The 11,685-nt window shown below is 47.7% G+C and overlaps 1 protein-coding gene across 1 annotated transcript; it reads left to right on the forward strand.

Annotated features, from left to right (window-relative positions):
- Positions 1 to 32: 32 nt before the first annotated feature.
- Arpc4 (actin related protein 2/3 complex subunit 4) lies at positions 33 to 11,685 on the forward strand. Its single transcript, XM_021164452.2, has 6 exons — positions 33 to 267; positions 2,780 to 2,898; positions 4,018 to 4,129; positions 6,124 to 6,219; positions 7,511 to 7,681; positions 10,807 to 11,685. The coding sequence occupies exons 1-6, from the start codon at positions 265 to 267 to the stop codon at positions 10,810 to 10,812; spliced, it is 507 nt and encodes a 168-aa protein (XP_021020111.1). The 5' UTR covers positions 33 to 264; the 3' UTR covers positions 10,813 to 11,685.

Here is an 11,685-nt window from a genome sequence, read left to right on the forward strand (position 1 = left end):
AAGGCGCTGGCGGAATATGTGTAGAGATCCAAGGGGACTCGACCGCTACGTTCTCACAGCAGATCTTCTACAAGTCTCAGAGGTGCCAGTGTGAAATCGCCCCGGAGATCTGAACATCTCTCGGCTCTCCCTCCCCGGTCCTGCCCGAGATGGTCCAGCCCGGAAGTGCTGTCGGAGACTGCGGCTGCGCCTCTCTCGAAAGGGCAGGCGTCGCGGGGCCGGGCACTTCCGTACTTCCGCTTTCCGGCCCAGACAGCGCCCGCGATGGTGAGAGACCAGGGGTTGGGGGCCTCCCTGTGTTTTGCCTGCAGAGGCTGTGGGTCTAGGGGAGATGCTGCTTGCCGCTAGGGCTTGCGGCCGGAGGTTGCCCTGGGATGAGGGGGCACGGGGAGGATGGAGAGGCAAAGGGTGGGGCGAGGGCCGAGGCGAGGAGGAAGGGGCGAGCCGAGAGGCTCTCTGAGCAAAAGCAGGCCCGGAAGCTTCCAGGTTGGGAATCCCGGGCTAGAATGACCTCTCCCCGACGTTCGGGGGAGGCAGGAGACGGGGCTGCGAAGCCCGTGGTGGTGGCTTGCAGCTGAGGTAGGACCGCTGAGCGGGGCCTCCTCTCAGTCCACGGTAGAGGTTGGCTAAGTACACCCCCCTGTCCCTGCCTGCCTTCGCGGTCTCACGGGACCTCGAGGCAAGTGTCCACTTCACCTTCTTACTTCTTGGCGCTTCCTGGAAGCCTTGCCTTCCAGCTCCCAATGAAGGTTCTGTGTTGCTTGCCTGCGTTCAGACTCCTTCCTGGATGTGCAGAACCGTGTTGACCTTAACGTGTGTAAATGCTGATGGCCGCTGGTCCTCCCCTTCCATGCTCCGGTTTGGAATCTGTGGGTGCTCCGTGCAGTTGTTCTCTGAAAGGTCCCAGGCTTCCCACTACTTTCTCTGGTCAGCCCTTGACGACCTGAGTTCTAAAGGCTGGACTGCTTGTTGCACGCCCGTGAATGCTCTCAGGGAAGAGACTTTGAAATTAGACCCTCTTTTTCAAAAGTCACTTTTTAAAGCTTGCTCCAGTGTTAGTCCTAACTGGTTTCATTCCTTAGCGTGAAAGCCATTTCCTGCTGACTGAGTTTTGACTTTGCGTTTTTAAGCATTCAAGTTTATTGTACAATTTCTTCAAGCCACTAAAGGGTAACTGTCACAGGGCTGGTCATCTAAAATTTGGTTTTCTTTCAATGAACCTTGACAAAATAATCAGGTAGCCGCAATCGAGGTAGAGAAAAGAACATTCTATCACTTTCCCAACGGTACTTGCCACCGCACACAACTAATTTTGCCTTTCCGGGTTTTGCCTCTTCTTGGTTGACATAAGTAGAATGCTGTGGTATGGAGCTAGAACCCACTGCTGAACTACATGACCACAGTTTTTTAGCCTTTATCCCCTCTGTCTGATGTTTGTCTGTCCCTGTGATCCTGTGCTTGTCTCCACTGCCCCACGCAGCCTGTGCCTCTTCTCTGCCACAAGTCTCACTTCCTTCTCCATCCCGTCCTCCAGAGAGCCTCTGTGCAGCGGTAGCCCCTGTAACTTCCTTCTCAGAAAGTCCCAATGCTTCCTGCTACATTGAGAGAAAAACTCAGTGGAAAGCATTCTAGACTGTCTAGGGTTTTATCCCAGCCTGCCATTGCAGCCTGATCTGTGCAATTTAAAGCAGTTTGCACACACAGAAACCTTGCACTTGTTACCAGTTTGGAAAGTCTTAATGCTCTTGTGTAAATCTGGCCCTGCTTAAGTTAGTTCATTTGTTCATTTACTCTACAGAAAATTGGTTTGACATGATGTATAGGAGGTGCTGGGCTAGATACAACCTGCACAACTGAATAAAAGTTGATGTCTGTAGACCACGAGAATTACAAACTGGTGAAGGAAAAATGTATTCCTAACATTCTGTTGGGAATTATATGTAAAGTGAACATACCATAAACTGTAAGAAATGCATTGAGGGGGAAGTCAAAAAGGCCACTTTGAGGAAGGAAGGGCCCTTCTCCACTGAGCTGAGCTCAGCTCTGAGAGGCTGACCTAAGTAAGGGGGAGGAAAGGCTGCAGGTGATGGATGCTTCAGCATGTGATAAGCCCTGGGGGGAGAGAAGCCTTGACCCAGATAATGTAGCTGGTCATTGTAGCTGACCTTGTCCACTCGGCTGAGAATGGACAGGTTTTACTTTTTCTCATTGTAGAACTGTCCTGATCCTGTATCTGGTCAAAACCAGTTTCGTTAGACAGTCTAGATTATTTTTAAGACTAGCTAGTTTTATATGTTGCCCTCTGTTAGCCCTTGTGATCCTCACCCAGTTAAGCTGTTTGAGGGTAGAAGTGAGATCACTTCTGAATTCCCAGCAAGTTCAGAACATGGATTGATACACTTGTCAGTGATCCTTCTAGATCATCAGCCTTACCTAGCTCTGGCACTAGTGATGCTGTGTAATTCTGTTGTGCATGCCAGGATATTGCAGCATGTCTTGCCTGTGTCCACTTATATCTGTAGTATTCCTGTTCTCAGGTTATGACAGTCAACTTTTTCTTCAAACTTTGTGAGATGCCAAACTGGATTATCTGCTGCTGGGAACCACTCAAGATTTTGAGTGGACTGCATCTTGAAGACTGGATGTAGTCTGTTCTGTGTGACAGCCCTGCAGGAAGCCTTCAGTACTGCCTGTTGTGTAGGAGCTGCAGTGAGGGGACTGGCTTTGCTTGGGTGAGGCAGATTCTGACCCTTCCTGTATCTTGGGTTTATTCCTGCAGACTGCCACTCTCCGCCCTTACCTTAGTGCCGTGCGGGCCACGCTGCAGGCTGCTCTCTGCCTGGAGAACTTCTCCTCCCAGGTCGTGGAACGACACAACAAGCCAGAGGTCGAAGTCAGGTAGGGAACGAGGTCAGAGTGGGGCCGAGAAGAACAGCCCCCAAGAATAAACCCTGCCCAAGGGGGCCAGGGATCTATGCTTTTGCACTGTCAGGCTACCTTGAGTGACATTGGTCTTGTTGCCAGATGAATAGTTCCTCCTGATTTGGTTAATTCCAAAGCAGGGGCATAGGGCTCCCATTCAGAACCTATGGGAGACCTACCCCAGAGTGTGACCTTTAGAGCAGAGCTCTGGGGACGTGTCTCCAATAGCGTGACTGAGCCACTGGCAGCTCCAGAAGAGGTCACAGGATTTAGGTCCCAGAGATGATGCCACTAAACTTTATTAATGTAAGGATTGAGACTTTTTTTTTTTTTTACTTTTGATCTTTAATACTGTCTGACAACTTAGACCTTTTTACACTCCATATTTTGAAAGCAGTCTTCTCTTGACTGGTTTTTATTTCATAAATAAGTATTCTTCCTCTTTGAAATTTCACCTGGCAAGGAGATGATAGAACACTGCTAATCCCAGCACATGGGAGGCTGAGGCAAAAGAATCACAGGGACAGGGCTAGCCTCAGCTACACAGTGGATCCTCTCTCAAGAAACCAAGTAGCGGGGGTAAATCTGGGACATACATAGTTGCGATAAGCCGCGCTCCCACATTAGATGATAGAGGTAGTAAACCCAGGCCCTTGGGGCAGGCTAGGCACACACTTCACAACTGAACCGTATCTCCAACTCCAAGGTAATTTATATGACTCAAACAATTGTAACGTTAGGATGGACTGCTGCCATTTGAGAGACGTGGCATGCTGCATGCTAGTACTTGATATACATGGTTTTCACTGGACATTTTATTTTTTAAAGATTTATTATTATATCTAAGTACACTGTAGCTGTCTTCAGACACACCAGAAGAGGGAGTCAAATCTCATTACAGATGGTTGTGAGCCACCATGTGGTTGCTGGGATTTGAACTCAGGACCTTTGGCAGAGCAGTCGGTGCTCTAACCGCTGAGCCATCTCTCCAGCCCCGATGGGCATTCTCAAACAGTGACAGTTCATAGAGCACAGGTACCTTTAGAACTACACAGAGTCAGTGGCACCAGCTTGATTCTCTGCCTCTGGTTTTAGGAGTAGCAAAGAACTGCTATTACAGCCTGTCACCATCAGCAGGAATGAGAAGGAAAAGGTTCTCATTGAAGGCTCCATCAACTCTGTCCGGGTCAGCATTGCTGTGAAGCAGGTGAGTCACCAGGGATCCCATTGGAATGAATGGTCAGAGAGCTAGATTCAGAGCCCGCTTCCAGGAATTCCCTTGGGATTATGGGCCCTAGCAAACAGAGCCAAGCAAGGTGGCACATACCTATAATCCTAGCCCTTGGAAGGCTGAGACTGAGGAGGGATAGCCCAAGACCAGCCTGGGTTACTTGGTGAGTCCCTATCTAAAAAACAAAACAAAAAAGTGGGTCAGTAGAAAAAATGCCAACAGCCTTTATCATAGGCCTGGCAAAGCCATGGGGGTCAGTTAGGTGTTGTTGGAGCAGAGAAGGTTTCTAACAGGTGATGGCTGTGTGCTCTTAAGGTAGTTCCAGCACTGGTTTGATAGTCAGTTTCTGAAGTTGCCACTTCATTTAAAAATAGAAGGTACAACATATATGCACATACAAAATTCTCAAAAAAAAAAAAAAAAGAAAGAAAGAAAGAAAGAAAGAAAGAAAGAAAGAAAGAAAGAAAGAAACCAGACCATCCAATTCTAGCTTTTCTTTCAGAAACAGCTGTGTAAGCCAGCAGTGTGTGGGATGATACACCCAGAGTCAGGAAAGAAAATGCTAACAACTGTCAGACTTAAAGATCTGCCTAATAATAATCGCCCAGACAAATGTCATTGCATTTGCTTTGTGTATTTTCTTTTTTTTTTTTTTTTTTTTTTTTTTTTGAGACAGGGTTTCTATGTGTAGCCCTGGCTGTCCTGGAGCTCACTCTGTAGACCAGGCTGGCCTCGAACTCAGAAATCCGCCTGCCTCTGCCTCCCACGTGCTGGGATTAAAGGTGTGCACCACCACACCCGGCATGCTTTGTGTATTTTCTCTAGTAGTTTTCTAGTTGGAGGACCTACTTATAGGTCTTCTGTCCATCTTGAGTTAGTTTTTCTATATGGTGTTAACTTAGGGTCTATCATCATTCTTTCACATTGGAATGTTCCGTTGTCAGAACAATTTGTTGGAGAAATTGTTGCCATTGTGTGACCTTGGTGCTTTTGTTGGAAATCAGGCGACTATAAATATTTGAGTTTCATTCTGAGCTTTCTGTTCAGTTATAACTCATAAATGTATAAGATAGAATTTCCATTTCCTAGCACTTGGGAGGCAGAGGCAGGCGGATCTCTGAGTTCGAGGCCAGCCTGGTCTACAGAGTGAGTTCCAGGACAGCCAGGGCTACACAGAGAAACCCTGTCTCAAAAAAACAAAAACAAAAAAAAAGAAAGAAAGAAAGAAAGAAAGAAAGAAAGAAAGAAAGAAGAAAGAAAAAATTTCCGTTTCTTCGAGTTTCCTCAAGCAGTGTTCCCCACAGGTCTACCATATAGGTCCAGGGCCTTTTTGTCTCTGTAGCACTTGAATGGTTATTTAAAGTTTGTTTTAAATTAGAGCTTTATCCTTTTTCCACTTTGGAAAGAAACTATCCTAAATGGGAAAAGAGTATCATTTTCCCCCTTCCCTGCTAACAACTCTCAAAATTGCAGTCAAAACAAAACAATGTTACAAAACTCAAGTTAGTGACTTCTTGCCTAAGAGAGCTCAGGGTTAAAAAAGGAAGGCGAGTAAGCAGGGCGGTGTCTGAACCCAGATGCAGACGTAATTGGAAGAGTTGATTTTGGGGGTTGTTGGATTTTAGTAATGTTGAAGCAGATACTCTTGATCCTGTGTACCACTAGTGCTAAGAAAGGCCACTAGTGACCTGAGGGTGTTCAGGAAATGTGGAAAACAGGTGTGGACTCCATTGGAGCTGTTGAAAGGCCTTGTGAGATCTCAGTAATACTGGCTAAGGTAGACTGGGGAGGTCTTCCTTTCGACATCAGCAGATATTGTAATTCAAAGATCAGTAGCCTTTGTTCCTACCAAACTTTTCAGCAACTACTGCTAACTTGGGGAGGCAATGGAGCCAGAACACCCAGGCTCAGGGTGGTTTGGACGCTCGTGTTGACTTTCAGAACTGTCTTTCTCTTTTTGCTGTCACCAGGCTGATGAAATTGAGAAGATTTTATGCCATAAATTCATGCGCTTCATGATGATGCGAGCAGAGAACTTCTTTATCCTTCGAAGGAAACCTGTGGAGGTGAGACCCGTGCTTCTGGTTCTTTGTAATTCCCAGGGTTCTGTTTGTGGGTGAACCCAGAGTGTTCGATTTTTGTAGTACTGGGGGTGGAACCCCAGGCCTCGCACTGCTGGGCAAGTTACTGTGCTACACCCTGAGTCTGTAGGATTGCAGCCCGTGGGCTGCTGCTTCTCTAGCTTAGGGTTTCACTGCCTGGGCTGAGTCAGCCTGGACCGGGTAGCAGGGATGTCTCCCAGGAGAAGGTGGCGCTGTAGACCCACCTCCTCAAACCTTGGGCCCAGTCACAGACAAAACAGTGATTTCAGAATCCTTCCTGACGTGGTGTGGTGGGCATGCTTGCACTCTCAGTGCAAGCTAAGGCAGAAGACTCGGGAGTTAGAGGCCAGTCTGGGCACATTGACATGGGGTGGTGTGGGTGGGGGAGACAACCAAAAAAGCAAGACAAAAGCTTTCCTACCAACTGAAGTCCAGCCGCTCAGTGCCACAGTAAACAGTGACTTGCTTGTTGTCTGCCTTTGTAAGTAAAGGTAGTGACAGCTACATAAGCTTCCTGCCAAGTCTCCCTGGTGACCTGGCAGCCACCATGTTAGAGCAACAGAGACCATCACCCAGCACACCCAGAGTGTTAGCCTTAGGTGCTCTTCACCCTGCTCCCTGTCCTCACTCTTCCTCACACATCCTCCTGAAGCAGACATCCCAGTCCCATCCTTCTCCAGGCCAGCTCTCCTGTGGTTTTTACTATTGAATTGGAGTCTTTAAGATTTATGCTCCCTTTAGTCCCTTGGCTCATTCCAAATGCAGGGCTGTTTGTGTCGCGGGGACATCTAGCCTGACACACAATTTTGTTTTTCTTCCTTTCTTTTTTTTAAAGGTTTATTTATTATAAATAAGTATACTATTACTGTCTTCAGACGCACCAGAAGAGGGTGTTAGATCTCAGTACGGGTGGTTGTGAGCCACCATGTGGTTGCTGGGAATTGAACTCAGGACCTTTGGAAGAGTAGTCAGTGCTCCTACCCGCTGAGCCATCTCGCCAGCCCTCTGACACACGATTTTGAACTGGGTTCAGTTGCTTGTGTCCAGCAGGTGCACACTTACCCATGCCCTACCTCCTCCCCCAACTCCAACACCACACTCAGTGGATTGCTGACTCGGGGTTAATATGTAGCTTAGGAGAAAATGGTAGAAGCCAGTTGGAAGCCTGTGAGTGGGGAAAAGATGTGACAAGCAGGTGTCCCTGCGGGGCTAATTTTGTCTTATCTTTCTCTTCCCTGATGGCTTCCCTCCCTAGGGATATGACATCAGCTTTCTCATCACCAACTTCCACACGGAGCAGATGTACAAACACAAGCTGGTGGACTTTGTAATCCACTTCATGGAGGAGATCGACAAGGAGATCAGTGAGATGAAGCTCTCGGTCAATGCCCGGGCTCGTATCGTAGCTGAGGAGTTCCTCAAGAATGTGAGTAGAGCCCCCCTCCCCTCGTGACGCCATCGTGGAAGAAGCTATGGGTTCTGGAATGTGGTGGCACTGCCAAGATAGTCCTGAGTCTCCTCAGACCCCGAGCACAGCCAGGCACTTTGAAGCACAAGGCCAGAGACTTCACCCTTGAGAACCAGAAGGCATTTTCTTTCTATTTCTCCAAGTCTGGGAGGCAAGTCACTGGTGGAAATTCTAGTTCTATATAGTCTCTATCTGTCCTAGTTCAAACCCCCAAGTGAGGAAGATAAAGTGCCTTGTGAATCTTCTGAGACCAAAGGACAGCCCACTTCTCAAACAGTCTTAGATATTTTTCTTCAGTGTCTGTTTCCAGGCTCACTCCTGTGGTTTCTCAGTGTGTTTCCCATTCCTTGTGGCTTGTGGCCATCTAACTGACTGAAAGACCTGCAGTGCTCAGAAGAGGACAGATTGTTTATACTGTGGAGCTGGTAGCATCGTTTTGTCTAGAGATTCAGGACATGCCGCTGCCTTCCTAACAATCTCCGGTTTGTTGATGTATCCCGCTCAGGGCTGGCTGATCCTCCATGGTAGAGTTAGTGTTTATTCCTACTTGTGCATACAGACCCAGCCCAGGGGAGCGCAGAAGCCTAGAAGTGGGAATGACCCCCACTTCCCCTGGGGTCTAATTATCCTGTGGGTGGCCAGCACACAAGGCAGTGTTGTTTATACTCATAAATCAGACCAAGTGTGGGCCTGGCTCCCTGGCTCCAGGGCCCTCACTGAACCGCTCAGCGAAGCCTGGTTGCTCTGCTGTGGCACAAGAGTGCTGCTAATACAGGCCTTTCAGGAAGCTAAGCATTACGACCACAGAGTGCTAAATACACTGATAGGAAAATAAATACTTTCTCAACTGCATGAATAAACATTCTAAAATATTTTTAGAAAACATAGAGCCTGTCTATGTTGAGGGCTTTCTAACATTCAAAGATGCAGTAGCAATAGATTTTTTTTTAAAAGAATAAAATTGTCATCTTTAATTTAAATGCAAGCTCTAGAAAATACAGAGTTTTTGTTTTGTTTTTGTTTTGGAAGGGGTTGGTTTTTCCTTTGTTTGGTTTTGTTTTTTTCGACCCAGGGTTTCTCTGCAGCCCTGGCTTTCCTGGAACTCACTCTGTAGGCAAGGTTGGCCTTGAACTCAAAGATCTGCCTGCCTCTGTCTCCCGAGTGCTGGACTAAAGGAGTGTGCACCCTTTAGTTTTAATGGGCTTTAATTTTAATTTTAATTTTTTTACTTTTAATAAGAATGTTGTTTTTGAATGTTTATCAGCTAGTTCTGATTGTTTATTTCTGCATTTATTTTTCTTTGAGATAGCATTCCATTCTACAGCACAGGCTGGCCTCAAGCTCACTGCACCCTTCTTGCCTCGGCCTCTGAAGTGCTAGGACTACATGTCTGAGCCACTATAACTGGCTTTCTGATTGTTAAAAAGCAAGATTGGCTAAGGGAATAAAGGCTCTTGTTACCTTTGGTTTTTAAATAAATAAATGAATGAATGAATAAATATCACAGAGTGATTGCTACATAAACTTCCAGGTATGGAAATGCCAGTTTCAGCACAGTTCATAAAGGCCTCAAGGTTCATATGACCAAGGGGAGATAGTGCTTGTCCCAGTTTAGTATTTGGCTTAAATTACTCAATCACTTAAAATTCGTGTGTGTGAGGAGAGACAGACAGACAGAGAGACAGACTGACCGACCACAGATACAGAACAGGATATCCAGCCCCCTGAAGCTGGAGCTATAGGAGCTGATATTCATGCTGGGAACTGACCCTCTGGTCCTCCAGAGGGAGCACTGCTTACTAAGCCGTTTCTCCAGCCCCTAGAACTTAGTATTTATTGTCTTAGGCTCTGGAAGTGAAGTTGCCAATGTCCAACTAGTAACTGGAAGAAGGGGAATGCAAAGCAGGATTTCTGGTTTAAGCATCTACAATGTGGTCATAGCATCTGGTGGCACTGCAGTCTCTCAGCAGGTGGTGCGTGTGGCCGAGGAGGCTCAGCACCTCATGAGTGCACTTCCTCTGAAAAGGGCTGCCATCAGACAGCTGCAGCCTGTTACTGCATCATTGTCCTGCTTTTTCTTCTGCTTTTGGAGTTGAATTGAGCTGAGGGCTTTGCTTGTTCTGCCCAAGCCCTACAGCTGGTCTCTGTCCCCAGCTTGCTTTTTATTTATATTTTGCGTTAAAATCTCACTGTGTAGTCCCAGGAGTCCTCGAATTTGCAGTCATCTCGCCTGAACCTCTGTAGCTGGGATTGCAGGCTTATATAGCCAGGTCAAAACAAATTGTTCACATGAACCCCCACATTTGGATTTCATAGTGGCATCTGTTGTCTTCAAAGTTAGCAACTAATTCATAGCTTTGAACATCATGTGGCCCAGTCTTGGGCTATGCTCAGTCATTGAGCAGTCCCTGGTTTATAGTGTCCAGGATTGTTCTTGGCACCATGGGGCTACCTGAAGGCAAAAGGCATTTTCTTCCTGTCTCTTTCCTTCCCCATCTTTTCCTGGGAGGATGGCAGGGGAAACAGGTAGCCTAGGCTGCCCCTGAATTCACTTTGGCTGAGGATGGCCTTGAGCTCCTGATATGTGTGCCTCCACTTTCCTGAGTGCTAAGATTGTGTGTACTGCCACGGGGATCGGAAAGCTCTTCTAAGGCCTGTTCTGGTTTGACCGTTACCCAAAGTTTAACCTAAAGGTAACCTAAAGCCTTGCCCCTCTCTCCTTGACTCCCTGAGCCCTGTAGCCTCTCACATATGGGCCTTATCTAAAGCAGCTTCAGTTGCTAGGCAAGCTACAGGGAAGCCCTCAGCACTTACTTTTTTCTGCTCTGTCTAATTTTGTGTTTCAGGCTAGTGTCTTCAGATCACTGCTAAAGTCTGGCCCGGTTAAGAGCTCATGGGGTGGTAGGAAATGATTTGGTGGTTAAGGGCACTGTTGCTCTTTTGGAGGACCTGGGTTTGGTTCACAAAGAAAGGGTGTGTTCATAAAGTGCCAGAAGGCTGATCAGGCTCTCCGAGACTTGAACAGCAGCAGCTCGCCAGGATGTAATAACCCCACACTCATTGCCTGTCATTCTCTTTGACAGTTTTAAAACATCTAGCTGGATCTCGCAGCCTTCCCCTCGGCCTCCCCTGTGTCTCTGCGTCTGCGAAGGTGTCCTGGAGTCACTCCCCGGAGTAGCGGTGCAACAGCAGCAGCCAGAAGCTGGGTTGGGTGGGCATTGGATGTGGGAGGTGGGTGTGGTGTGCTTGCTAGCTGTGCAGAAAGGCAGCAGTGAGCCTGCCCCATAGCCACATGTGTCTGCTCTGGCTAGTTTCTGATGCTCAGTCCCCTGGACCGGGACAGACTTTTTTTTTAAACGTCTTGAAACCTAAACTCTGTGCTTGTAGAAGACTGTAACCTTTTTGTCTTTTTTTTTTTTTTTTTTTTTTAAACAAACAAAAAACCAACCTCCAGCTCCAGTGGCTGTGACTGGCCCCAGTGATTGTACCTTATTGGTCGCTGTGGTCTGGGCGGGCCTGGAGCCAGAAGGCGACTATTTTTCCCGAGCCACCCCCGGTGGGGAGAGAGGGAATTTTTTTTTTTCCTTGCTGTCTTACAAGCCTCCTTGGGCCTAGTAGAGAGGCTGGTATGGACCCTCTACTAGCCTCCTGAATCCTGCCTGAAGATGCCCACTGCACTGGTTGGGAACAAGGGCTGAATCTATGATTGCCAGGCAGGCCTAGGAGCGGGGGCCCAGAAGCCAGGCAAACTTCTGGCCGTAGGGGCCACCTGGTGTCCATCCGACACCCTTCCAGCTGAGAGGCCCAAGGTTTGCCCGTCTGGGTGCAGTGCCTGTGCTGCAGGTGCAGAGGTGAGTCCTGCCTGCTTGGGCTCCTCTGCTCCCATGCTCACTGTCTCGGATTCTGATGAACTCCCCTCCCCCCTAATTAAAGTCTCTTTCTGCCCCTTCGGGGCTGCATGA

Source organism: Mus caroli, chromosome 6 (genome assembly GCF_900094665.2).
Source record: "Mus caroli chromosome 6, CAROLI_EIJ_v1.1, whole genome shotgun sequence".
NCBI lineage: Eukaryota > Metazoa > Chordata > Mammalia > Rodentia > Muridae > Mus > Mus caroli.